Raw genomic sequence first — 26,655 nt, 5'->3', positions numbered from 1 at the left:
AGATTATAATAAGTCGGAAACAAAATATTGTTTTTAAATAAACAGTGGTCATGCAGAATCTAGAAATAACAACAATATGGAGAAGCGGTTTGACATTCTCAATGGTAAGAAAAACAAGCCATACCTTGAGGACATACCTACCTTCAGGCAAACTTCGCATACCAGATCAGCACATACCAAAATATAATTACAGCAAAATCCAATTAATAAGCCATAGAAGATACTTAATTCGAATATCATTATATCTCCGGTCGTTATCAACGGACATAAATATGTAAATTTCAAAAAAGAAACATGGAATTTTATTTGAAACGTCTCCAATCCGAATATGCAAATGTGTCTTCGGGATATTCAGCTGAGAAACTTTTGAGTCAACAAAAAATGTACAAAAAAAAATACAAATCCGGTAAGATATGTCATTCGTGTTCTAAAGATTAACAGTAGGTGTTCTGTTTCCAAGATGCTCAGGGGCGAACTCAGGCCAATACTGGAAATACCGCTTAAAAATAAGTCCGAAGAAAAAATTGTTTATTCCAAAATAATGCAAAACATATTATACACAACGAACGAAAAATGTAATAATTTCAACAGCACCAATAAGCAAATGGCAGAACAATTGATGACATTTAAATATGTATCTTGAAATAAATTATTTATTAAGTAACAATATCTTTCAGCAGAATAGAACGCATAAGATTCGATAAAAAAAAATCAGACTAGAGCCAATGCTATAAATGGGAATTCCAAGAAAATTGGTGGAGCAAGCTCAAATGTACGTGACAGACTCATGTGCAGAGGTAAAGATAGGAAACAGAACATCAGGATTTAGACAAGGAGACCCCTTATCACCGTTGCTATTCAATTTGGCCTTAGAATATGCAAGAAGTAAAATATCGTCTGAGCTGACTTGCGAATTGAAGATCAAAACTATTGTTGGCCTTTGCTGATTATCTAGATGCAGTCGTTCATTCTACATGAGACGTGAGAGAGGTGTTCTCACAACTCTAAGAGGAAACAGGTAGTCTGGGTCTTCACATAAATGAAGAGAAGACGAAATACATGTTAGTAACCAATTAATATCCAAGAGCAAGAGTTAAATAGAACATAACAACTATTAACGACCACAACTTCGAAGTAATCAAAGAGTTTACACATCTAATGGTGGTAATCACTGATGACAACCACAAAGAAAAAGATGCTTCAGCAAGAATAGCTGCGGGAATAGAGCATTATACTCCTATCATCATTATTAAGATCGAAGCTGCTAACAAGACAATCGTGGCGGTAATCACTGATGACAACTACATAGAAAAAGATGTCTCAGCAAAAATAGCTGCGGAAATAGAGCATTATACTCCTATCATCATTATTAAGATCGAAGCTGCTAACAAGACAATCGTGGCGGTAATCACTGATGACAACTACATAGAAAAAGATGTCTTAGCAAAAATAGCTGCGGAAATAGAGCATTATACTCCTATCATCATTATTAAGATCTAAGCTGCTAACAGGACAATGTAAATTAAGACTATATTATGTCAATTATTCGCTCAGTGGTTACGGAATGATTATGGAGTTAAAACATGGACTCTACATCTACAGTGGTTACGGACATCTACAGTGGTTACGGAGTGATTATGGAATTAAAACATGGACTCTACATCAGCGGAAAACAAATAAGCTGCTAGTATTTTAAAAGAAAGGTTCTCAAAATGAAATTTGGCCCTCAAAGAGATGAATTGACAGGAGAGTGGAGGTGCCGCAATACTGAAATGGTTCTGTATGGTACTGAAAGCGAAAGCATCGTCAGACATAAAAACTAACCGGATAAGATGGGGAGGTCATGTAGTAAGAGAAAGACATGAGTGTTACAAGACATTTTTTGAGACCAGCCGGTAGAAGAGCTGTAGGCTGTATCAGAAAAAGATGAAAGGATGATGTTCAAGCCGATCTATCTAGAATTGGGGTACAACAATGGGAAATAGAAGCACAATATCGTAAAAGATGTGACGAAGACTCACCCCGAGTTGTTGAACCAGTCAAGAAGAATGTTATTCAGGAAAAAATCAAGGAAAAGTTATAAAATCATGCAGAAAATAGAAAATACAAACAAAAATGTGAATAGTCAAATCTTTAATACGGCCTTATAGTTCAGAGAAATCAGGGAAAAAATATCCTGTTGGTGACACAACCCCCTCCAGGCCGAAACCAAATTTTTTGGGTAGTATGTACATATATAATAATAACCTATATATTTCCTGCAGCGGATTTTGATGATATACATAGTAGTTATACACAAATGAAGATAAAAAAACGGTAAATTTTCGCTTTTTTCGTCTATTACCAAAAAGTTAAGCATTTTAAACTTTGAGAGTAAGAAACTATAAATCGTATAAAAAACTTCAATGTGGCGTTCGCTGAATATGCCTATCCTTATTGGTTGCTGAGAAAATTGCAAAATAAATCATAAATTTAGAGTTTATATAAATATTCATAACTTATGTAAAAATTAACTTAGAACCTGAATTACACGGAATGCTGAGACTTCTGATGCTTAAGTCATACCCTAAATTTTAAAGCAATTGGTCAAATAGTTTAAAAGTTATTTAATTTGTTTTCCCCAAATTAATTTTTTTGCAACACTATAAGTCAGAAAATGATGAAGTTGCACTAATATTTTGGATAGTTTATGAAAGAAGAAGATTTACACTATTAATTTAATTAAAAAAAAAATGACAAAAAAAATTCTAAATATTGCAAAATTATTTTGCAAGAACATGTGAATTAAAAAAGGGGGTGCTAACTTCGTCCCTAATTGTCCTAGGACATTTTTTTTTGCTTTCTAAATGTGTATAAAAATTCAGTCTTTCTAAATATGAAAAAATAAGTTTTCTACTGGTAACGGTTAAAAAGTTATTCTAATTGTTTATAAGTAAGCAAAAATCAACATGTTTTTGCAAAATAATTTTACACTGTTTAACATTACTTTTTGTCATTTTTATTTAATTAAGTTAATAGTATAAATGATCTCCTTTCATAAACTGTCCGAAGTGTTACTGTAACCTCATAATTTTCTAAATCTAAACGGGAACTGGTGTATGTTTTCAAAAGACTGATAGTGTGTAAATTAATTTATTAAATCAGCTAAGTACTTTCAGCATATTAATGCCATCATCAGAGCTATCCTATAAAAAGACTAAGTTGAAAAATCTTATTCATAAAAAATTATAAAGTGAAACTTACGTCTTATAGGTGTAAAAACCTCAAAAGAAGAGAAAACTTCGAACAAACACATTCTATATTTTAAAAATTAACCCAGGGATATAACCACTGGTTAGGGTAAAAAACCCTTAAATGTTAAAAATCACATTTAATGTGTTTTTTTACAAAATGGCCACCATTCGTACAAAGAACAGCTGTTACTGACAATATTCAAAACGACAGCCTGCTGACGGAAACAATAGTTCCTAGCGACATCTGTGTTATTAAAATTGTTTAAAATTTTTGAAAATGACTAAGTTGTCATATGTAGTTAACTAATTGGTATGACGTTAAAGTTAATATGAAAGACTAAAGTTAAATTTAAATGACAATTGTTAAGTTTAAATTAAAGTTAAATGTGAAAATAATCAAATTATCAAAGTATTATTAATTATTAAAAAAACCAAACAACCAGTCAGTTCTGACCAAATATAGAAGTGAGATAGATGAAAACCAAGGAGAAGCACCGTTGGACAAGCTCAGAGTTCCAAAACTGTTTGAAAACAATATTATTATTAAAAAAGCCAAATCGAAAATATTTAATTTAATTGTAATCAATGAAAGAAAATTCAAATATGTTATAAAGTAATGTTCAAAAAACTAGAGCAATTGTTGGGCATGCTGAATATAACAGTATTAAAGAAACTTCTTAAAGATTGGATCAAATTTACAATTTAATTGAACTTGGGTGTTAACACAATTTTGAGGATTTCTTTTTAATTCCCTGCTAATTTCTAAGTCTTCTAATAAATTCATTTTTGTATAGTTGTTAATGGGTATACTATGTAGAATCCTACTATCTCTTTGGGGACTGAAGTTATGTTTAGAAGCATGTAAGTGATTGCCAAAACTAGATTTGTCAATCTTAGACAAATGTTCTTTGATGCGTGTTTCCAAAGGTCGCATAGTTCTCCCCACATAGGTAACAGGGCAGTCTCCACAGGACAATTTGTATATACCACTTTTTGATGTTTTTCCAATTTTATCTTTGGTGTGAGAAAAAATAGATTTGATATTTTCCTTACATTTGAATGATAGTTTAAGGTTGGGGATGTTATTTAGGATTTTGGCTATATTATCTGAAGGATAACCTATGTATGATATTGATCTATACATAACTGCTGTAGTGGAATTATTAAGAACAGGATTGTAAGCTAGGGATCTATTCCTTTTACTCCTTAATTTGTTGAGGATGTTATCAACTAAAGTAGGGGAGTAACCATTACTATATGCAAGTTGTTTGATAATATCTAATTCTGAATTGAAATTAGTATCTGATAATGGTAGACTAAGTAAACGATGGATGTAGCAATAAAAGGAAGCCATCTTCTGTTGAAAGGGATGGTTAGAAGATCTAGGGATGGTATGGTCAGTCTGAGTAGGTTTTCTAAAGACTGAAAAAATTAATTTACTGTCCATCCTAGTTAAAGTAAGGTCTAGAAAATTTATAGACTTGTTGGACTCGGTTTCTAGAGTGAAATTTATAGCTGGATGTAAATTGTTGAGCAAATAAAGAATATTTTCAGCATCTGTAGAATTGCCATCTATAATAGCCAATACATCATCAACATACCTGAACCAGTATAAGATTTTTTGGAAAGAGTTTTGGTTCGAAGAATTATTATCAAATATGTTAACCTCGAGGTTGTTAAGAAACAAATCTGCTAGCAAAGGTGATAAAGGATTCCCCATTGCCAAGCCTTGTGCTTGTCTATAAATAATATCGTTAAAGGTGAAGAAATCTTGCGATAAACAAAATTTAAGTAAATCCAACAAGTGAGGAATTGAAACTCTATTAATATTACTTTTAATAAGTAAATCCTCCACTAAAGGAATGGTTTCATCTCTAGGTACATTAGTAAACAAATTACTTACATCAAAAGAAACTAGAAAGAAGTCTCTAGGTAAGTTTAAAACTGACAGCTTATTTACTAAATCGGTAGAATTTTTGACAGAATAAGAAGGTTGTAAAGTTATTGTAGATTGTAAAATGGAATTAATGAATTTAGACAATGTAACAACTGGTGTGTTGTAAAAGCTAACCACTGGTCTCATAGGAACATTCGGTTTGTGAATTTTTGGTAAACCATATAGTCTAGGTATTTGAGGATTTGACAAAATGAAGGTTTTTTCTTTCGTTTTATGTAATTGTAGGAAATCTTTATGTTTAGATAAGGTATTTTTTAGGTTAGTGATTAATTTATTTAGAGGATTTCTATCTAAAATGTCAAAGTTGTTATTTCTTAAAAACTCTTCAGTTTTCTGAACATAATCACTATGATGCATGATGATGAGGCAGTTGCCTTTGTCAGCTTTAGTTATGATGAGGTTATTACTTTTCAGTTTGAAGGATAATTGTCTAATCAAATGGAGTTGTTTAAAACATTTGGTTTTAATGTTATTAACATTGTTATTAAATTTGATCAGATCTTTTTGTAAAGAAAGAAAACAATTGCTTTTTAAGTTAGTTTTAGAAATGTTGTCTAAAGGTAAGCTTTCTATTACGGTATCAATGTCAACTGAAAATTCCTCAACCATTTTATTGTTAAAAGGTACTAGAGTAGAGAATTTTAACCCGTTGGACAGAAAATCAAGTTCTTTATTAGTGAAAGAGCAAGTTGACAAGTTAACTGTACGTTTGTGAAATCTAAACTTAAAGGAACCCATCAATCTATTAGTGTTTTGACTATTACTGTTGAGATTATTTTTCTTTTTTATCAAATTGTGAAGCTTGTTATTTACTCTATTGAATTTGGACTGTTTTATGTACTCTAAATTATCTAAATGATTGGCTATGGAATCTCTGAAATTATCAAACGGAACCTCTCTTACAATGTTGTCATAAAGTATTTTAAGCTGAACATTAATCTTATCTAAATGAGCATGATGTTTACAAAGTTCTTTTTGAAGAAATTTCCTTTCTATTTGTGACTTAAAATTAAGAGTAGCAGTGGAAGGTACCTTACATTTTGCAAAAGTTGGTGTAACTTTGAATTTAATGCATTTGTGGATGAACCAAATGTCGATGTTCAGCAACTCTCTCTTCTTTGACAGTCTTAGGTATTTACTAAAGTCAACTACCATACTGTAGATAATGAATAGAAAAAGACTGTTTGACTTGTACACACTTCTATATAAATCTAAACGGGAACTGGTGTATGTTTTCAAAAGACTGATAGTGTGTAAATTAATTTATTAAATCAGCTAAGTACTTTCAGCATATTAATGCCATCATCAGAGCTATCCTATAAAAAGACTAAGTTGAAAAATCTTATTCATAAAAAATTATAAAGTGAAACTTACGTCTTATAGGTGTAAAAACCTCAAAAGAAGAGAAAACTTCGAACAAACACATTCTATATTTTAAAAATTAACCCAGGGATATAACCACTGGTTAGGGTAAAAAACCCTTAAATGTTAAAAATCACATTTAATGTGTTTTTTTACAAAATGGCCACCATTCGTACAAAGAACAGCTGTTACTGACAATATTCAAAACGACAGCCTGCTGACGGAAACAATAGTTCCTAGCGACATCTGTGTTATTAAAATTGTTTAAAATTTTTGAAAATGACTAAGTTGTCATATGTAGTTAACTAATTGGTATGACGTTAAAGTTAATATGAAAGACTAAAGTTAAATTTAAATGACAATTGTTAAGTTTAAATTAAAGTTAAATGTGAAAATAATCAAATTATCAAAGTATTATTAATTATTAAAAAAACCAAACAACCAGTCAGTTCTGACCAAATATAGAAGTGAGATAGATGAAAACCAAGGAGAAGCACCGTTGGACAAGCTCAGAGTTCCAAAACTGTTTGAAAACAATATTATTATTAAAAAAGCCAAATCGAAAATATTTAATTTAATTGTAATCAATGAAAGAAAATTCAAATATGTTATAAAGTAATGTTCAAAAAACTAGAGCAATTGTTGGGCATGCTGAATATAACAGTATTAAAGAAACTTCTTAAAGATTGGATCAAATTTACAATTTAATTGAACTTGGGTGTTAACACAATTTTGAGGATTTCTTTTTAATTCCCTGCTAATTTCTAAGTCTTCTAATAAATTCATTTTTGTATAGTTGTTAATGGGTATACTATGTAGAATCCTACTATCTCTTTGGGGACTGAAGTTATGTTTAGAAGCATGTAAGTGATTGCCAAAACTAGATTTGTCAATCTTAGACAAATGTTCTTTGATGCGTGTTTCCAAAGGTCGCATAGTTCTCCCCACATAGGTAACAGGGCAGTCTCCACAGGACAATTTGTATATACCACTTTTTGATGTTTTTCCAATTTTATCTTTGGTGTGAGAAAAAATAGATTTGATATTTTCCTTACATTTGAATGATAGTTTAAGGTTGGGGATGTTATTTAGGATTTTGGCTATATTATCTGAAGGATAACCTATGTATGATATTGATCTATACATAACTGCTGTAGTGGAATTATTAAGAACAGGATTGTAAGCTAGGGATCTATTCCTTTTACTCCTTAATTTGTTGAGGATGTTATCAACTAAAGTAGGGGAGTAACCATTACTATATGCAAGTTGTTTGATAATATCTAATTCTGAATTGAAATTAGTATCTGATAATGGTAGACTAAGTAAACGATGGATGTAGCAATAAAAGGAAGCCATCTTCTGTTGAAAGGGATGGTTAGAAGATCTAGGGATGGTATGGTCAGTCTGAGTAGGTTTTCTAAAGACTGAAAAAATTAATTTACTGTCCATCCTAGTTAAAGTAAGGTCTAGAAAATTTATAGACTTGTTGGACTCGGTTTCTAGAGTGAAATTTATAGCTGGATGTAAATTGTTGAGCAAATAAAGAATATTTTCAGCATCTGTAGAATTGCCATCTATAATAGCCAATACATCATCAACATACCTGAACCAGTATAAGATTTTTTGGAAAGAGTTTTGGTTCGAAGAATTATTATCAAATATGTTAACCTCGAGGTTGTTAAGAAACAAATCTGCTAGCAAAGGTGATAAAGGATTCCCCATTGCCAAGCCTTGTGCTTGTCTATAAATAATATCGTTAAAGGTGAAGAAATCTTGCGATAAACAAAATTTAAGTAAATCCAACAAGTGAGGAATTGAAACTCTATTAATATTACTTTTAATAAGTAAATCCTCCACTAAAGGAATGGTTTCATCTCTAGGTACATTAGTAAACAAATTACTTACATCAAAAGAAACTAGAAAGAAGTCTCTAGGTAAGTTTAAAACTGACAGCTTATTTACTAAATCGGTAGAATTTTTGACAGAATAAGAAGGTTGTAAAGTTATTGTAGATTGTAAAATGGAATTAATGAATTTAGACAATGTAACAACTGGTGTGTTGTAAAAGCTAACCACTGGTCTCATAGGAACATTCGGTTTGTGAATTTTTGGTAAACCATATAGTCTAGGTATTTGAGGATTTGACAAAATGAAGGTTTTTTCTTTCGTTTTATGTAATTGTAGGAAATCTTTATGTTTAGATAAGGTATTTTTTAGGTTAGTGATTAATTTATTTAGAGGATTTCTATCTAAAATGTCAAAGTTGTTATTTCTTAAAAACTCTTCAGTTTTCTGAACATAATCACTATGATGCATGATGATGAGGCAGTTGCCTTTGTCAGCTTTAGTTATGATGAGGTTATTACTTTTCAGTTTGAAGGATAATTGTCTAATCAAATGGAGTTGTTTAAAACATTTGGTTTTAATGTTATTAACATTGTTATTAAATTTGATCAGATCTTTTTGTAAAGAAAGAAAACAATTGCTTTTTAAGTTAGTTTTAGAAATGTTGTCTAAAGGTAAGCTTTCTATTACGGTATCAATGTCAACTGAAAATTCCTCAACCATTTTATTGTTAAAAGGTACTAGAGTAGAGAATTTTAACCCGTTGGACAGAAAATCAAGTTCTTTATTAGTGAAAGAGCAAGTTGACAAGTTAACTGTACGTTTGTGAAATCTAAACTTAAAGGAACCCATCAATCTATTAGTGTTTTGACTATTACTGTTGAGATTATTTTTCTTTTTTATCAAATTGTGAAGCTTGTTATTTACTCTATTGAATTTGGACTGTTTTATGTACTCTAAATTATCTAAATGATTGGCTATGGAATCTCTGAAATTATCAAACGGAACCTCTCTTACAATGTTGTCATAAAGTATTTTAAGCTGAACATTAATCTTATCTAAATGAGCATGATGTTTACAAAGTTCTTTTTGAAGAAATTTCCTTTCTATTTGTGACTTAAAATTAAGAGTAGCAGTGGAAGGTACCTTACATTTTGCAAAAGTTGGTGTAACTTTGAATTTAATGCATTTGTGGATGAACCAAATGTCGATGTTCAGCAACTCTCTCTTCTTTGACAGTCTTAGGTATTTACTAAAGTCAACTACCATACTGTAGATAATGAATAGAAAAAGACTGTTTGACTTGTACACACTTCTATATAAATCTAAACGGGAACTGGTGTATGTTTTCAAAAGACTGATAGTGTGTAAATTAATTTATTAAATCAGCTAAGTACTTTCAGCATATTAATGCCATCATCAGAGCTATCCTATAAAAAGACTAAGTTGAAAAATCTTATTCATAAAAAATTATAAAGTGAAACTTACGTCTTATAGGTGTAAAAACCTCAAAAGAAGAGAAAACTTCGAACAAACACATTCTATATTTTAAAAATTAACCCAGGGATATAACCACTGGTTAGGGTAAAAAACCCTTAAATGTTAAAAATCACATTTAATGTGTTTTTTTACAAAATGGCCACCATTCGTACAAAGAACAGCTGTTACTGACAATATTCAAAACGACAGCCTGCTGACGGAAACAATAGTTCCTAGCGACATCTGTGTTATTAAAATTGTTTAAAATTTTTGAAAATGACTAAGTTGTCATATGTAGTTAACTAATTGGTATGACGTTAAAGTTAATATGAAAGACTAAAGTTAAATTTAAATGACAATTGTTAAGTTTAAATTAAAGTTAAATGTGAAAATAATCAAATTATCAAAGTATTATTAATTATTAAAAAAACCAAACAACCAGTCAGTTCTGACCAAATATAGAAGTGAGATAGATGAAAACCAAGGAGAAGCACCGTTGGACAAGCTCAGAGTTCCAAAACTGTTTGAAAACAATATTATTATTAAAAAAGCCAAATCGAAAATATTTAATTTAATTGTAATCAATGAAAGAAAATTCAAATATGTTATAAAGTAATGTTCAAAAAACTAGAGCAATTGTTGGGCATGCTGAATATAACAGTATTAAAGAAACTTCTTAAAGATTGGATAAAATTTACAATTTAATTGAACTTGGGTGTTAACACAATTTTGAGGATTTCTTTTTAATTCCCTGCTAATTTCTAAGTCTTCTAATAAATTCATTTTTGTATAGTTGTTAATGGGTATACTATGTAGAATCCTACTATCTCTTTGGGGACTGAAGTTATGTTTAGAAGCATGTAAGTGATTGCCAAAACTAGATTTGTCAATCTTAGACAAATGTTCTTTGATGCGTGTTTCCAAAGGTCGCATAGTTCTCCCCACATAGGTAACAGGGCAGTCTCCACAGGACAATTTGTATATACCACTTTTTGATGTTTTTCCAATTTTATCTTTGGTGTGAGAAAAAATAGATTTGATATTTTCCTTACATTTGAATGATAGTTTAAGGTTGGGGATGTTATTTAGGATTTTGGCTATATGTGGGGAGAACTATGCGACCTTTGGAAACACGCATCAAAGAACATTTGTCTAAGATTGACAAATCTAGTTTTGGCAATCACTTACATGCTTCTAAACATAACTTCAGTCCCCAAAGAGATAGTAGGATTCTACATAGTATACCCATTAACAACTATACAAAAATGAATTTATTAGAAGACTTAGAAATTAGCAGGGAATTAAAAAGAAATCCTCAAAATTGTGTTAACACCCAAGTTCAATTAAATTGTAAATTTGATCCAATCTTTAAGAAGTTTCTTTAATACTGTTATATTCAGCATGCCCAACAATTGCTCTAGTTTTTTGAACATTACTTTATAACATATTTGAATTTTCTTTCATTGATTACAATTAAATTAAATATTTTCGATTTGGCTTTTTTAATAATAATATTGTTTTCAAACAGTTTTGGAACTCTGAGCTTGTCCAACGGTGCTTCTCCTTGGTTTTCATCTATCTCACTTCTATATTTGGTCAGAACTGACTGGTTGTTTGGTTTTTTTAATAATTAATAATACTTTGATAATTTGATTATTTTCACATTTAACTTTAATTTAAACTTAACAATTGTCATTTAAATTTAACTTTAGTCTTTCATATTAACTTTAACGTCATACCAATTAGTTAACTACATATGACAACTTAGTCATTTTCAAAAATTTTAAACAATTTTAATAACACAGATGTCGCTAGGAACTATTGTTTCCGTCAGCAGGCTGTCGTTTTGAATATTGTCAGTAACAGCTGTTCTTTGTACGAATGGTGGCCATTTTGTAAAAAAACACATTAAATGTGATTTTTAACATTTAAGGGTTTTTTACCCTAACCAGTGGTTATATCCCTGGGTTAATTTTTAATATATAGAATGTGTTTGTTCGAAGTTTTCTCTTCTTTTGAGGTTTTTACACCTATAAGACGTAAGTTTCACTTTATAATTTTTTATGAATAAGATTTTTCAACTTAGTCTTTTTATAGGATAGCTCTGATGATGGCATTAATATGCTGAAAGTACTTAGCTGATTTAATAAATTAATTTACACACTATCAGTCTTTTGAAAACATACACCAGTTCCCGTTTAGATTTATATAGAAGTGTGTACAAGTCAAACAGTCTTTTTCTATTCATTATCTACAGTATGGTAGTTGACTTTAGTAAATACCTAAGACTGTCAAAGAAGAGAGAGTTGCTGAACATCGACATTTGGTTCATCCACAAATGCATTAAATTCAAAGTTACACCAACTTTTGCAAAATGTAAGGTACCTTCCACTGCTACTCTTAATTTTAAGTCACAAATAGAAAGGAAATTTCTTCAAAAAGAACTTTGTAAACATCATGCTCATTTAGATAAGATTAATGTTCAGCTTAAAATACTTTATGACAACATTGTAAGAGAGGTTCCGTTTGATAATTTCAGAGATTCCATAGCCAATCATTTAGATAATTTAGAGTACATAAAACAGTCCAAATTCAATAGAGTAAATAACAAGCTTCACAATTTGATAAAAAAGAAAAATAATCTCAACAGTAATAGTCAAAACACTAATAGATTGATGGGTTCCTTTAAGTTTAGATTTCACAAACGTACAGTTAACTTGTCAACTTGCTCTTTCACTAATAAAGAACTTGATTTTCTGTCCAACGGGTTAAAATTCTCTACTCTAGTACCTTTTAACAATAAAATGGTTGAGGAATTTTCAGTTGACATTGATACCGTAATAGAAAGCTTACCTTTAGACAACATTTCTAAAACTAACTTAAAAAGCAATTGTTTTCTTTCTTTACAAAAAGATCTGATCAAATTTAATAACAATGTTAATAACATTAAAACCAAATGTTTTAAACAACTCCATTTGATTAGACAATTATCCTTCAAACTGAAAAGTAATAACCTCATCATAACTAAAGCTGACAAAGGCAACTGCCTCATCATCATGCATCATAGTGATTATGTTCAGAAAACTGAAGAGTTTTTAAGAAATAACAACTTTGACATTTTAGATAGAAATCCTCTAAATAAATTAATCACTAACCTAAAAAATACCTTATCTAAACATAAAGATTTCCTACAATTACATAAAACGAAAGAAAAAACCTTCATTTTGTCAAATCCTCAAATACCTAGACTATATGGTTTACCAAAAATTCACAAACCGAATGTTCCTATGAGACCAGTGGTTAGCTTTTACAACACACCAGTTGTTACATTGTCTAAATTCATTAATTCCATTTTACAATCTACAATAACTTTACAACCTTCTTATTCTGTCAAAAATTCTACCGATTTAGTAAATAAGCTGTCAGTTTTAAACTTACCTAGAGACTTCTTTCTAGTTTCTTTTGATGTAAGTAATTTGTTTACTAATGTACCTAGAGATGAAACCATTCCTTTAGTGGAGGATTTACTTATTAAAAGTAATATTAATAGAGTTTCAATTCCTCACTTGTTGGATTTACTTAAATTTTGTTTATCGCAAGATTTCTTCACCTTTAACGATATTATTTATAGACAAGCACAAGGCTTGGCAATGGGGAATCCTTTATCACCTTTGCTAGCAGATTTGTTTCTTAACAACCTCGAGGTTAACATATTTGATAATAATTCTTCGAACCAAAACTCTTTCCAAAAAATCTTATACTGGTTCAGGTATGTTGATGATGTATTGGCTATTATAGATGGCAATTCTACAGATGCTGAAAATATTCTTTATTTGCTCAACAATTTACATCCAGCTATAAATTTCACTCTAGAAACCGAGTCCAACAAGTCTATAAATTTTCTAGACCTTACTTTAACTAGGATGGACAGTAAATTAATTTTTTCAGTCTTTAGAAAACCTACTCAGACTGACCATACCATCCCTAGATCTTCTAACCATCCCTTTCAACAGAAGATGGCTTCCTTTTATTGCTACATCCATCGTTTACTTAGTCTACCATTATCAGATACTAATTTCAATTCAGAATTAGATATTATCAAACAACTTGCATATAGTAATGGTTACTCCCCTACTTTAGTTGATAACATCCTCAACAAATTAAGGAGTAAAAGGAATAGATCCCTAGCTTACAATCCTGTTCTTAATAATTCCACTACAGCAGTTATGTATAGATCAATATCATACATAGGTTATCCTTCAGATAATATAGCCAAAATCCTAAATAACATCCCCAACCTTAAACTATCATTCAAATGTAAGGAAAATATCAAATCTATTTTTTCTCACACCAAAGATAAAATTGGAAAAACATCAAAAAGTGGTATATACAAATTGTCCTGTGGAGACTGCCCTGTTACCTATGTGGGGAGAACTATGCGACCTTTGGAAACACGCATCAAAGAACATTTGTCTAAGATTGACAAATCTAGTTTTGGCAATCACTTACATGCTTCTAAACATAACTTCAGTCCCCAAAGAGATAGTAGGATTCTACATAGTATACCCATTAACAACTATACAAAAATGAATTTATTAGAAGACTTAGAAATTAGCAGGGAATTAAAAAGAAATCCTCAAAATTGTGTTAACACCCAAGTTCAATTAAATTGTAAATTTGATCCAATCTTTAAGAAGTTTCTTTAATACTGTTATATTCAGCATGCCCAACAATTGCTCTAGTTTTTTGAACATTACTTTATAACATATTTGAATTTTCTTTCATTGATTACAATTAAATTAAATATTTTCGATTTGGCTTTTTTAATAATAATATTGTTTTCAAACAGTTTTGGAACTCTGAGCTTGTCCAACGGTGCTTCTCCTTGGTTTTCATCTATCTCACTTCTATATTTGGTCAGAACTGACTGGTTGTTTGGTTTTTTTAATAATTAATAATACTTTGATAATTTGATTATTTTCACATTTAACTTTAATTTAAACTTAACAATTGTCATTTAAATTTAACTTTAGTCTTTCATATTAACTTTAACGTCATACCAATTAGTTAACTACATATGACAACTTAGTCATTTTCAAAAATTTTAAACAATTTTAATAACACAGATGTCGCTAGGAACTATTGTTTCCGTCAGCAGGCTGTCGTTTTGAATATTGTCAGTAACAGCTGTTCTTTGTACGAATGGTGGCCATTTTGTAAAAAAACACATTAAATGTGATTTTTAACATTTAAGGGTTTTTTACCCTAACCAGTGGTTATATCCCTGGGTTAATTTTTAAAATATAGAATGTGTTTGTTCGAAGTTTTCTCTTCTTTTGAGGTTTTTACACCTATAAGACGTAAGTTTCACTTTATAATTTTTTATGAATAAGATTTTTCAACTTAGTCTTTTTATAGGATAGCTCTGATGATGGCATTAATATGCTGAAAGTACTTAGCTGATTTAATAAATTAATTTACACACTATCAGTCTTTTGAAAACATACACCAGTTCCCGTTTAGATTTATATAGAAGTGTGTACAAGTCAAACAGTCTTTTTCTATTCATTATCTACAGTATGGTAGTTGACTTTAGTAAATACCTAAGACTGTCAAAGAAGAGAGAGTTGCTGAACATCGACATTTGGTTCATCCACAAATGCATTAAATTCAAAGTTACACCAACTTTTGCAAAATGTAAGGTACCTTCCACTGCTACTCTTAATTTTAAGTCACAAATAGAAAGGAAATTTCTTCAAAAAGAACTTTGTAAACATCATGCTCATTTAGATAAGATTAATGTTCAGCTTAAAATACTTTATGACAACATTGTAAGAGAGGTTCCGTTTGATAATTTCAGAGATTCCATAGCCAATCATTTAGATAATTTAGAGTACATAAAACAGTCCAAATTCAATAGAGTAAATAACAAGCTTCACAATTTGATAAAAAAGAAAAATAATCTCAACAGTAATAGTCAAAACACTAATAGATTGATGGGTTCCTTTAAGTTTAGATTTCACAAACGTACAGTTAACTTGTCAACTTGCTCTTTCACTAATAAAGAACTTGATTTTCTGTCCAACGGGTTAAAATTCTCTACTCTAGTACCTTTTAACAATAAAATGGTTGAGGAATTTTCAGTTGACATTGATACCGTAATAGAAAGCTTACCTTTAGACAACATTTCTAAAACTAACTTAAAAAGCAATTGTTTTCTTTCTTTACAAAAAGATCTGATCAAATTTAATAACAATGTTAATAACATTAAAACCAAATGTTTTAAACAACTCCATTTGATTAGACAATTATCCTTCAAACTGAAAAGTAATAACCTCATCATAACTAAAGCTGACAAAGGCAACTGCCTCATCATCATGCATCATAGTGATTATGTTCAGAAAACTGAAGAGTTTTTAAGAAATAACAACTTTGACATTTTAGATAGAAATCCTCTAAATAAATTAATCACTAACCTAAAAAATACCTTATCTAAACATAAAGATTTCCTACAATTACATAAAACGAAAGAAAAAACCTTCATTTTGTCAAATCCTCAAATACCTAGACTATATGGTTTACCAAAAATTCACAAACCGAATGTTCCTATGAGACCAGTGGTTAGCTTTTACAACACACCAGTTGTTACATTGTCTAAATTCATTAATTCCATTTTACAATCTACAATAACTTTACAACCTTCTTATTCTGTCAAAAATTCTACCGATTTAGTAAATAAGCTGTCAGTTTTAAACTTACCTAGAGACTTCTTTCTAGTTTCTTTTGATGTAAGTAATTTGTTTACTAATGTACCTAGAGATGAAACCATTCCTTTAGTGGAGGATTTACTTATTAAAAGTAATATTAATAGAGTTTCAATTCCTCACTTGTTGGATTTACTTAAATTTTGTTTATCGCAAGATTTCTTCACCTTTAACGATATTATTTATAGACAAGCACAAGGCTTGGCAATGGGGAATCCTTTATCACCTTTGCTAGCAGATTTGTTTCTTAACAACCTCGAGGTTAACATATTTGATAATAATTCTTCGAACCAAAACTCTTTCCAAAAAATCTTATACTGGTTCAGGTATGTTGATGATGTATTGGCTATTATAGATGGCAATTCTACAGATGCTGAAAATATTCTTTATTTGCTCAACAATTTACATCCAGCTATAAATTTCACTCTAGAAACCGAGTCCAACAAGTCTATAAATTTTCTAGACCTTACTTTAACTAGGATGGACAGTAAATTAATTTTTTCAGTCTTTAGAAAACCTACTCAGACTGACCATACCATCCCTAGATCTTCTAACCATCCCTTTCAACAGAAGATGGCTTCCTTTTATTGCTACATCCATCGTTTACTTAGTCTACCATTATCAGATACTAATTTCAATTCAGAATTAGATATTATCAAACAACTTGCATATAGTAATGGTTACTCCCCTACTTTAGTTGATAACATCCTCAACAAATTAAGGAGTAAAAGGAATAGATCCCTAGCTTACAATCCTGTTCTTAATAATTCCACTACAGCAGTTATGTATAGATCAATATCATACATAGGTTATCCTTCAGATAATATAGCCAAAATCCTAAATAACATCCCCAACCTTAAACTATCATTCAAATGTAAGGAAAATATCAAATCTATTTTTTCTCACACCAAAGATAAAATTGGAAAAACATCAAAAAGTGGTATATACAAATTGTCCTGTGGAGACTGCCCTGTTACCTATGTGGGGAGAACTATGCGACCTTTGGAAACACGCATCAAAGAACATTTGTCTAAGATTGACAAATCTAGTTTTGGCAATCACTTACATGCTTCTAAACATAACTTCAGTCCCCAAAGAGATAGTAGGATTCTACATAGTATACCCATTAACAACTATACAAAAATGAATTTATTAGAAGACTTAGAAATTAGCAGGGAATTAAAAAGAAATCCTCAAAATTGTGTTAACACCCAAGTTCAATTAAATTGTAAATTTGATCCAATCTTTAAGAAGTTTCTTTAATACTGTTATATTCAGCATGCCCAACAATTGCTCTAGTTTTTTGAACATTACTTTATAACATATTTGAATTTTCTTTCATTGATTACAATTAAATTAAATATTTTCGATTTGGCTTTTTTAATAATAATATTGTTTTCAAACAGTTTTGGAACTCTGAGCTTGTCCAACGGTGCTTCTCCTTGGTTTTCATCTATCTCACTTCTATATTTGGTCAGAACTGACTGGTTGTTTGGTTTTTTTAATAATTAATAATACTTTGATAATTTGATTATTTTCACATTTAACTTTAATTTAAACTTAACAATTGTCATTTAAATTTAACTTTAGTCTTTCATATTAACTTTAACGTCATACCAATTAGTTAACTACATATGACAACTTAGTCATTTTCAAAAATTTTAAACAATTTTAATAACACAGATGTCGCTAGGAACTATTGTTTCCGTCAGCAGGCTGTCGTTTTGAATATTGTCAGTAACAGCTGTTCTTTGTACGAATGGTGGCCATTTTGTAAAAAAACACATTAAATGTGATTTTTAACATTTAAGGGTTTTTTACCCTAACCAGTGGTTATATCCCTGGGTTAATTTTTAAAATATAGAATGTGTTTGTTCGAAGTTTTCTCTTCTTTTGAGGTTTTTACACCTATAAGACGTAAGTTTCACTTTATAATTTTTTATGAATAAGATTTTTCAACTTAGTCTTTTTATAGGATAGCTCTGATGATGGCATTAATATGCTGAAAGTACTTAGCTGATTTAATAAATTAATTTACACACTATCAGTCTTTTGAAAACATACACCAGTTCCCGTTTAGATTTATATAGAAGTGTGTACAAGTCAAACAGTCTTTTTCTATTCATAATTTTCTGACTTACAGTGTTGCAAAAAAATGAATTTGGTATAAACAAATTAAATAACTTTTAAACTATTTGACCAATTGGTTTGAAATTTAAAATATAATTTAAGCACCACAAGTCTCAGAATTCCGTGTAATAAGAAGGTTCTAAGTTAATTTTTACATAAGTTATGAACATTTATAAAATCTCAAAATTTATGACTTATTTCGCAATTTTCTAAGCAACAAATAAGGATAGAGATATTCAGCGAACGCCATATTGAAGCTTTTTATATGATTTATGAGTTTCTTATGCTCAAATTTGTTTAGAATGCTTTACTTTTTCGTAATAGACGAAAAAAGCGAAAATTTACCGTTTTTTGACTTTCATTTGTTTATAGCTATGTATATCATCAAAATCGGCTGCAGGAAACATATATGTTATTAATATAGAAGTCCATACTACTCAAAAAATATGGTTTCGGCCTGGAGGGGGATGTGTCACGAGAAAAATCTTATATCTCTGGACTATTAGTATATAACTGCCTCAGGTATCAAAACCATTGCAAATTTGAAAATAAAAAAGTTACATCCCATATTAAAAATATATTTAACAGTGTATATAACAGTGTATTTAACAGTGATATATAAAAATATATCTAATTACAGAACAGTGTGTATATTTCTAAAGCTTTTCTTTTTCGTTTTCTCTAAATATGTATTAAATTTTTCGAATATGGTCTTCTAGAGTGACTTAGTTCTACGTTTGTAGACAAAATGAATGACATAAATATTATTTTAGGTGTATTTGAATACGTTCCTGGAGAGTTCAGTTAGGATATTCTCATACCTTCTCTCTTTCAATACCAGCAGAGAATGAAAAGTATGCGGCTAATCGAGCAATACGGTGCCGAAGAGTGGAAAAAAGACCACTTAGCTTCAACATTTTATATAAATATCTTTAACAACGCGGTTTTTAACAAAAAAACCTTAACTGGATAAAATTCTTCAGCGGCTTGTTAGAATTATTATTTACTTTTTAAATAACTTGATTACATTTACCGCAAATTATGTGGTCTATGCGGTCAGTTCTATAATATACTATAAGGTATTCGTCACGTAAATTGCTCAAGGGAATTGTACGTAGTGTATAGATCGAATAGTCACTAATTACGATGGGAATAAATATTTTTCAGTCTTCACTTTCTCCTCTTAGTAATTACCTTCTTTAGTATTAAGAAATGACTATAACAAATGAATAAAAATGGATCACGCTTACTTCTTCTAAAACAGCAAAATTAGCGAGAATACTACATGGAGCTGGAACAGGGTAAAGTACATTGAAAAAAATTACGAAGGAAACAATCAATAATCAATTATTTAAATAGAAGGTAACAAAGATACTCACAGAACAAAAAGTAGTCACGAGACAATAACTATCGTGATAGATACGGCATTTCATTGCTCAGAGTTGAGTATAATAAAGTTCTACGTTTGGAGCGGAATGATGAGGGATCGGTTCCCACTAAAAAATGAAACGGTGTCGTCAAGGTCACTGCTTTGAATGCCCTCATAAACCACGAAATAGTAATGTGCCTACACTATATGTAAAGGCGCTGCATACACTCAAAACTGTTTATGGCACATTAAAAGATGAAATTTCTATAATTCTGGCCTTTCACTACCATGTTTTAAGATAGAGCAATTAGTCCGATCATGAAACACAAAATTCACGAAAATCTCCAAAAAATAAAGGAAGGATGAAAATTTGGAAATAGGTAGTTGAAATTGTCTATTATTACATAAGAAAATTACATAAGTTTACAATTCTACATCCCCTCCATTTTACAAAAATTGGGAAATACGGGGTGAAAAATATTTTCTCGGGGGTGAAAAAATATACGTTCAAAATAAGTCCGAAATTGTATAAAATGACTAATTCTAAGTAACTTTTGTTCTATAGAGTTTTTTCACTAAGTGAGTGAATATGTTCATTTTTGACAAAAAAAAACATGTTTTTGGAAGGTTTTTCGCAGATAACTCAAAAAGTAAGTAGTTTAGCGAAAAAAATAGTATTAACAAAAATATAGCTTATAAAGAACTAAAAAAAATTGTGTATGCATGAGGTATGTAGACCCAGTAGAAGCAGAGTTGTAGCTAATGAAAAGTAGGTTCTTCTTCGTCAAATTCCAAATCGCATATTTCAATTTGAAATAACCCAAAAACGAAGCTCTTTTTGGGGAAAATTCATTACAACTTTTTTAGAGTGTTTAAAAAAAAGGTTTATTTTTTATTAAAAAAAAAACTTCTAACATTTAAAAGTAAGTGAGTTACGCTAAAAATATTGCTGGTCTTTTTTATTTTTTGCTAAAAAAATCGCGAAAATCACCCCCTAATTAGCTTCCAAATAAAATTAATAGTTACCGCTTCGCAAGCTACTTTACTTATGTATTGTTTATATTATCTATAAGTTTGATTGGTTCAAAGTGCTCATTTTTGAAAAAAATTGGGTTTAAAATAAAACATTTTTTTTATTTCGAAAAAAATGGAATTTTTATGGAATTAACTTAAAAAATTATTAGTAATACAAAAAATCTCAAAGAGTAATAAAATGTTCGTTTTGCTTTTCTAAATATTTTTGATGTTTTGTTTTCTTGTTAGACAAAAATTGATTATGCTATGGCTGTTCAAAATTTGCCTAAACTCGTGATTAGTTACTTGTTCAAGCCATTTTAACTATAGCTTTTTCAAAAATAAGCACCTTGAACCGATGAAACTTACAGATGATATAAATAATACATAAATAAAGTAATTTGTCAAGTGGTAATGATAAAATATATTTGTGATACTAATTAGGGGGTGGTTTTCGCGATTTTTTTTACCAAAAAAAAGGGACCAACAATATTTTGAGCGTAGTTCACTTACTTTTAATGTTAGAAGTTTTTTTAAAAAACAAAAATTAACTTTTTTTTAAACACTTTAAAAAAGTTGAAATTAATTTTCCCCGAAAAGTGCTCCGTTTTTGGGTTATTTTACATTGAAATATTAGATTTGGAATTTGACGAAGAAGAACCTACTTTTCATTAGCTACAACTCTGCTTCTACTGGGTCTACAGACCTCATGCGTACACCATTTTTTTTTCAATTTTTGTAAGCTATATTTTTGCTAAGAATATTTTTTTCAATAAAATACTTACTTTTTGAGTTATCTCCGAAAAACCGTCCAAAAACATGTTTTTTTTTGTTAAAAATGAACATATTCACTCGCAAATAACTCGAAAAATATTGACTTAGCGAAAAAACTCTATAGAACAAAAGTTGCTTAGAATTTGTCATTTTATCCAATTCCGGTCTTATTTTGAATGTATTTTTTCAACTTCGAGATGGGCTATTCACCTCCATTTTTGTAAAATGGAGGGGATGTAGAATTGTAAACTTTTTCTTATATAATAATAGACAATTTCAACTACCTATTTCCAAATTTTCATCCTTTCTTTATATTTTTGGGGTCAGACTGTTCTTTGATCGGGCTAAGTGCGCAATACTTACAATCTATTGGAGGTAGAGCATGGATAAGGGTTGCCACTAGCAGTGGTGAATGGAAGATTGTTCTGAAGAAGACATTGGCTCATAACGAGCTGTGATGAAACTGATTATGAAGACGACGATCGATCAACAACAGACGGCTTGCAGGAATAAAAAGAGGTAAATTGGTACAAAATACAAAACATACGTGGAAGCAGACGAAAATTATATAAAAATGCATTGTAGATTTATTGTAGAGCAGAAAAAATCTATCTTCTGATTTATCACGGCAAATTAAAGTAACGATGTAACAATTTGAAATATGAGATATAATTTTTAGAAGTAATAGGAGTAATTAATAAATTAATTTCACATAAGAGGGTCATTTTTTTAACTTGTTAACATATTTTATAGCAGTATTTATTTACATATTTAGCATATAATGAATAGCATATTGTAATCCGTTTGTGTACAAATTGCAAAAAGAATAAATTTTGAGAAAACTGATAAGAATCACGTAATTTTACATTTTTGATAAAAATAACACCGTCTGAAAATTGTTAATTAATTATATTTAATTAGTATACAACAAGCAAATTCGCACGCCTATAAAATTTTCTATACTAACTAATCCTCCTATCACAGGTAGAAGCATTCTATCAGCATTATGCATAAATATGCGCATTTGTTCAATTCAATGTTAAACACAATGTTGCTTGTAATAAAAAACGAGTAAAAATAAGATTGATAAGCACGGGTTTAGTCATTTTTTAGAGTGCAAATTAATTTGTAGATTTTTAATTATGTCCGGTCGTATTTACGCTCTGTAGTTTTCAATTGTGGCTTTCGAAGCATCACGATGTTAGGCAGAAGATCTAAGAATAACTTACAACCACGACAACAAGAAGATTATTTTACGTTTTTTCTTCAGTTTAGTTGAAAAATATTAAATTTCATTCTCTGTATAAAATCATGCGACTTCCTGTCTTTCTTGTATTTTGAATAGACTGCTGACATATTTTTGGTAAATATGTAAGCAGTCTATTCAAAATACATCTTTGATTTTGAAAAAACCAATCGTCGAAGCACTGTGCCAGTACGAAATAAGTTACCTCAGAAATAAGATTTTTTTACTTCGACCACCTTATCTGGTATCTTAAAATGTTTACGGCGTAGGTTGTTTTTTTAGCATTATGTGTCCGAGATATTCTAACTTTCTCCTTTTAATGGTATACATAACTTCTCTTTCTTTGCCCACTCTTTGTAATACGGTCTCGTTAGTTATCTTGTCCGTCCATGATATCCTTAGGATTCGCCTGTATAACCACATCTCGAAGGCTTCAAGTTTTTTCTCCATTGCTTCAGTGAGTGTCCAGGATTCAACTCCGTAATACAATATATTGAGAAGATATAACATCGTAGGAGCCTTATTTTTATCTCCAGATTAAGGTTGTGGCTTTTAAAGAGTTTGGCCATGTTATTGAATGCATTCCTAGCCTTCTCTATTCTACATTGTATTTCTTGTGAGTGATCCCATTGTTCGTTTACTATTGTTCCAAGATAGTTATACTGTTTTACTCTGTCCACTGGTGTATTATTGATAAGTAGTTGGGCTTCTCTAATTTTATTTTTGCTGATGATCATAAATTTAGTTTTTGATATATTTACTTGAAGTCCAAATCTTTCACCTATTTCATTTACTTTGTTTATTAGTTGCTGTAAAATGTTCAAACTGTCTGTAAAAATAACGGTGTCGTCTGCATAGCGGATGTTGTTTAGGCGCTCTCCATTTAGAAGTATTCCATGTTCGCAATTTTCCAAGGCTTCACTAAATATTTCTTTCGAATATACATAGGTTAAATAATATAGGTGAAAGTATACAACCTTGCGTAACGTCTAGTAGAATCTGGATCGCTTCCGTTGGTTCACCTCCAAGATTCGTTCTTATTGTGGCTGATTCGTTCCAGTATAAATTTTGTATTATACGTCGGTCTTTATCATCCATTTGGGCTTTTGTTAGAACATCCATCATTTTTCGGTGTTGAACTGTATCAAAGGATTTTTGGTAGTCCACAGAGCAGGTGTAAATATCGCAAGTCGTATCTCTGCATCTTTGAAATAAAACCTGTAGACTAAACAGTGCATCTCTTTCATGAATCCAAACTGTGTGTCTTGTATTCTCTCTTCGCATAGCTTGTATATTCTACGATGTATAATTTTAAGAAAAAGTTTTAATGTATGGCTCATTAGACTTATTAGCCTATATTCTCCGCACTTTTTTGCTCCCTGTTTCTTTGGTAAGGTAATAAATTCTGAAACTAGCCAATCTTTTGGGATATTGCCTGTGTCATAGATATTATTAAAGATTTAACATAGTATTCGTAAAGATTCATCATCAAAAGTTTAAGAAATTCAGATTGTACTCCGTCTGGTCCTGGAGCTCTATACATTCTTTTAGTGATATTATGGCTGCTTTTATTTCTGCCACTAGTATAGGTGGTCCTGTTTTTGTAGGTATTGGGGACTAGTTCTCCCTCTCATCAAAAAATAAATTTCGTATGTAATTTTTCCAGGTATTATTGATACTCTCTTTGTCCACGATTATCTCTCCATTGTCATTAACAAGTTTACTTATTCTTCTGTTTTTACATTTGCCTGTAATTTCTCTTACCTTCTTATGCACGTTGAAGTCGTCGTATTTACTTTGCAGAATTTCAATTTCTTGGCATTTTTTCTCCAGTTCTTTCTGTTTGGCTTCTCTGATCTTTCTCTGTATCTCTCCCTGTAATGTTTTATACATGGAGTTATCGTTCTTGTTTTTCCTTCTTTCTTCCATTAGTTGCAGAATCTCTGTCGTCATCCATTTCTTATTCTTACCTTCTTCGTTCTTCATAAAATTGTCTTTAATGTTGTCCATCGTTTTATTAAGGGATTCTATCTTATCTTCTGTGCTTTCCGTTGTATTATCGATTTCTTTGAATTTTCTATTTAATGTTTTGCTGACTATTTCTTTTACTTCGCTACATTTCAGTTTTCTCATATCATGTTTCTTTACAGTTTTTATGCGTATTTCTTTAACTTGGTTCTATACACGCCCACTAAAGGATTGTGGTCAGATTGAATATCAGCGCCTGGGTAGGCTTTAACACTGTTGAAACTATTTCGATATCTTTTGTTAACAAGCATATAGTCTATTTGATTTCTTATAATAACGTCTTCTCCGTTGTCTCTAGGTGATTTCCACGTATACAGGCGTCTAGGTGGTAGTTTGTAAAATGTGTTTAGCACGATTAAGTCATGCTCAGCTGCAAAGATACTCATTGTTTCTCCGTATATATATTACTAAGAATATAGAACCTTAGATTACTTGTCTGTATTATTCAAGCATTGTCCAATCTATGTTTTCTAAAGAAAGGCACCAATTATTACTAATAACCATTAACAAGTTAGGTCCATTTGACAGCCCATTCTTCATATCATTTCTTGTACTATAGGCTTTTAATCTTCAATAGTTTATTCGAATAACAATTATGTAAAGATACCGTGATAATGATTTTTACTAAAGTCACTTGGCGCTGTTATATTGGACAAGCTTCCTGTTTTCAGTGTTATTTGTTTTGGCACATACGCTATTAACGAATGAATAAAAATAAACAACTGAACGACATTGAAAATTCAAAAGAAAACATTGTATTAAATAATGGTTTCACGTATACTTCAACATAACATAAGTAATCACACAAGCGTATACCATCTACCCTTTGTGTTTATAAACATACTGCACTTTGGGTACTATATACATGTACACTATTATTTCTACGAGGCGATGCTTCTATATTTGTTTAATATTCCTTAAAGGCCTATTTTTACAAGGGCTGTAGACATCAGACCAGTTGTAAACAAACTTCTGTGAGTTCTCTTCTAACAAAAACTGTTCCAACACACACCAGCGTTATCTCCCGGTTTTCGAGTACGATACACACATTCTAAAGATGTTTTACATGTGTTTTCCCGCGATAAGCTAATCAAACTGATAAGCCCTCGGATATCAAAAATAAATAAAATATAATAAAACATACTGCCTACTCTCTGATACTTACATAACAAACCTGTGTGGTTTTTTTACCAGTCACCCCTGATTTACTTTGCGTTGCCCGTAACTGTTTGACTGCTGTCACTACTAAATTTAAATTAACAATAACAACGACAAACAGAAAGGCAGTGAAAAGTGTTTGTTTCATTAACACTGGGCAAGATAAAAAAATAGTAGACTAGTCGGTATCTGTTATAAAACACCCTCATTTTGGAGAATCGTATATTATCCTATTTTTTTGCTTTAATTGTTTCGAATAATCATTAGAAATGATTATTTCACTATGAGGACACTGC

At 30.5% G+C, this 26,655-nt stretch overlaps 4 protein-coding genes across 9 annotated transcripts in view; 2 read left to right on the top strand and 2 right to left on the bottom strand.

Moving 5' to 3' along the window:
* The window catches only part of LOC114325306 (homeobox protein homothorax), a 675,897-nt gene that overhangs the window by 490,248 nt on the left and 158,994 nt on the right, over positions 1-26,655 (bottom strand). The gene's annotated exons all lie outside the window — the stretch shown is intronic.
* On the bottom strand, positions 3,119-10,160 carry LOC126886854 (uncharacterized). 3 transcript variants are annotated; one of them, XM_050653955.1, is made up of 2 exons: positions 9,886-10,160; positions 3,119-6,506 (listed from the first exon to the last, which is right to left on the bottom strand). In XM_050653955.1, exon 2 carries the CDS (start codon positions 6,343-6,345, stop codon positions 3,898-3,900), a length of 2,448 nt encoding a protein of 815 aa, XP_050509912.1. In that variant the 5' UTR covers positions 6,346-6,506; positions 9,886-10,160; the 3' UTR covers positions 3,119-3,897. The 3 variants fall into 3 exon arrangements, 2 of the variants coding, with proteins under 2 accessions (XP_050509912.1, XP_050509911.1); XR_007698794.1 differs by having other exon boundaries at positions 6,440-6,506; positions 6,565-10,160; XM_050653954.1 differs by having other exon boundaries at positions 6,440-9,827.
* LOC126886857 (uncharacterized) lies at positions 11,845-15,361 on the top strand. Its single transcript, XM_050653957.1, has 2 exons — positions 11,845-11,915; positions 11,974-15,361. The coding sequence occupies exon 2, from the start codon at positions 12,135-12,137 to the stop codon at positions 14,580-14,582; it is 2,448 nt and encodes an 815-aa protein (XP_050509914.1). The 5' UTR covers positions 11,845-11,915; positions 11,974-12,134; the 3' UTR covers positions 14,583-15,361.
* LOC126886856 (uncharacterized) lies at positions 15,451-18,682 on the top strand. Its single transcript, XM_050653956.1, has 2 exons — positions 15,451-18,557; positions 18,616-18,682. The coding sequence occupies exon 1, from the start codon at positions 15,456-15,458 to the stop codon at positions 17,901-17,903; it is 2,448 nt and encodes an 815-aa protein (XP_050509913.1). The 5' UTR covers positions 15,451-15,455; the 3' UTR covers positions 17,904-18,557; positions 18,616-18,682.

The sequence above is a fragment of the Diabrotica virgifera genome, chromosome 6 (genome assembly GCF_917563875.1).
Source record: "Diabrotica virgifera virgifera chromosome 6, PGI_DIABVI_V3a".
In the NCBI taxonomy this organism is placed as follows: domain Eukaryota; kingdom Metazoa; phylum Arthropoda; class Insecta; order Coleoptera; family Chrysomelidae; genus Diabrotica; species Diabrotica virgifera.
The sequence above is the reverse complement of the archived record's forward strand: the minus strand, read 5'-3'. Positions and strand labels throughout refer to the sequence as shown.

Bases quoted from the DNA above. Each gene is read 5' to 3' on its own strand.
- LOC126886857 (XM_050653957.1), top strand. From the start codon at position 12,135: ATGGTAGTTGACTTTAGTAAATACCTAAGACTGTCAAAGAAGAGAGAG.
- LOC126886854 (XM_050653955.1), bottom strand. From the start codon at position 6,345: ATGGTAGTTGACTTTAGTAAATACCTAAGACTGTCAAAGAAGAGAGAG.
- LOC126886856 (XM_050653956.1), top strand. From the start codon at position 15,456: ATGGTAGTTGACTTTAGTAAATACCTAAGACTGTCAAAGAAGAGAGAG.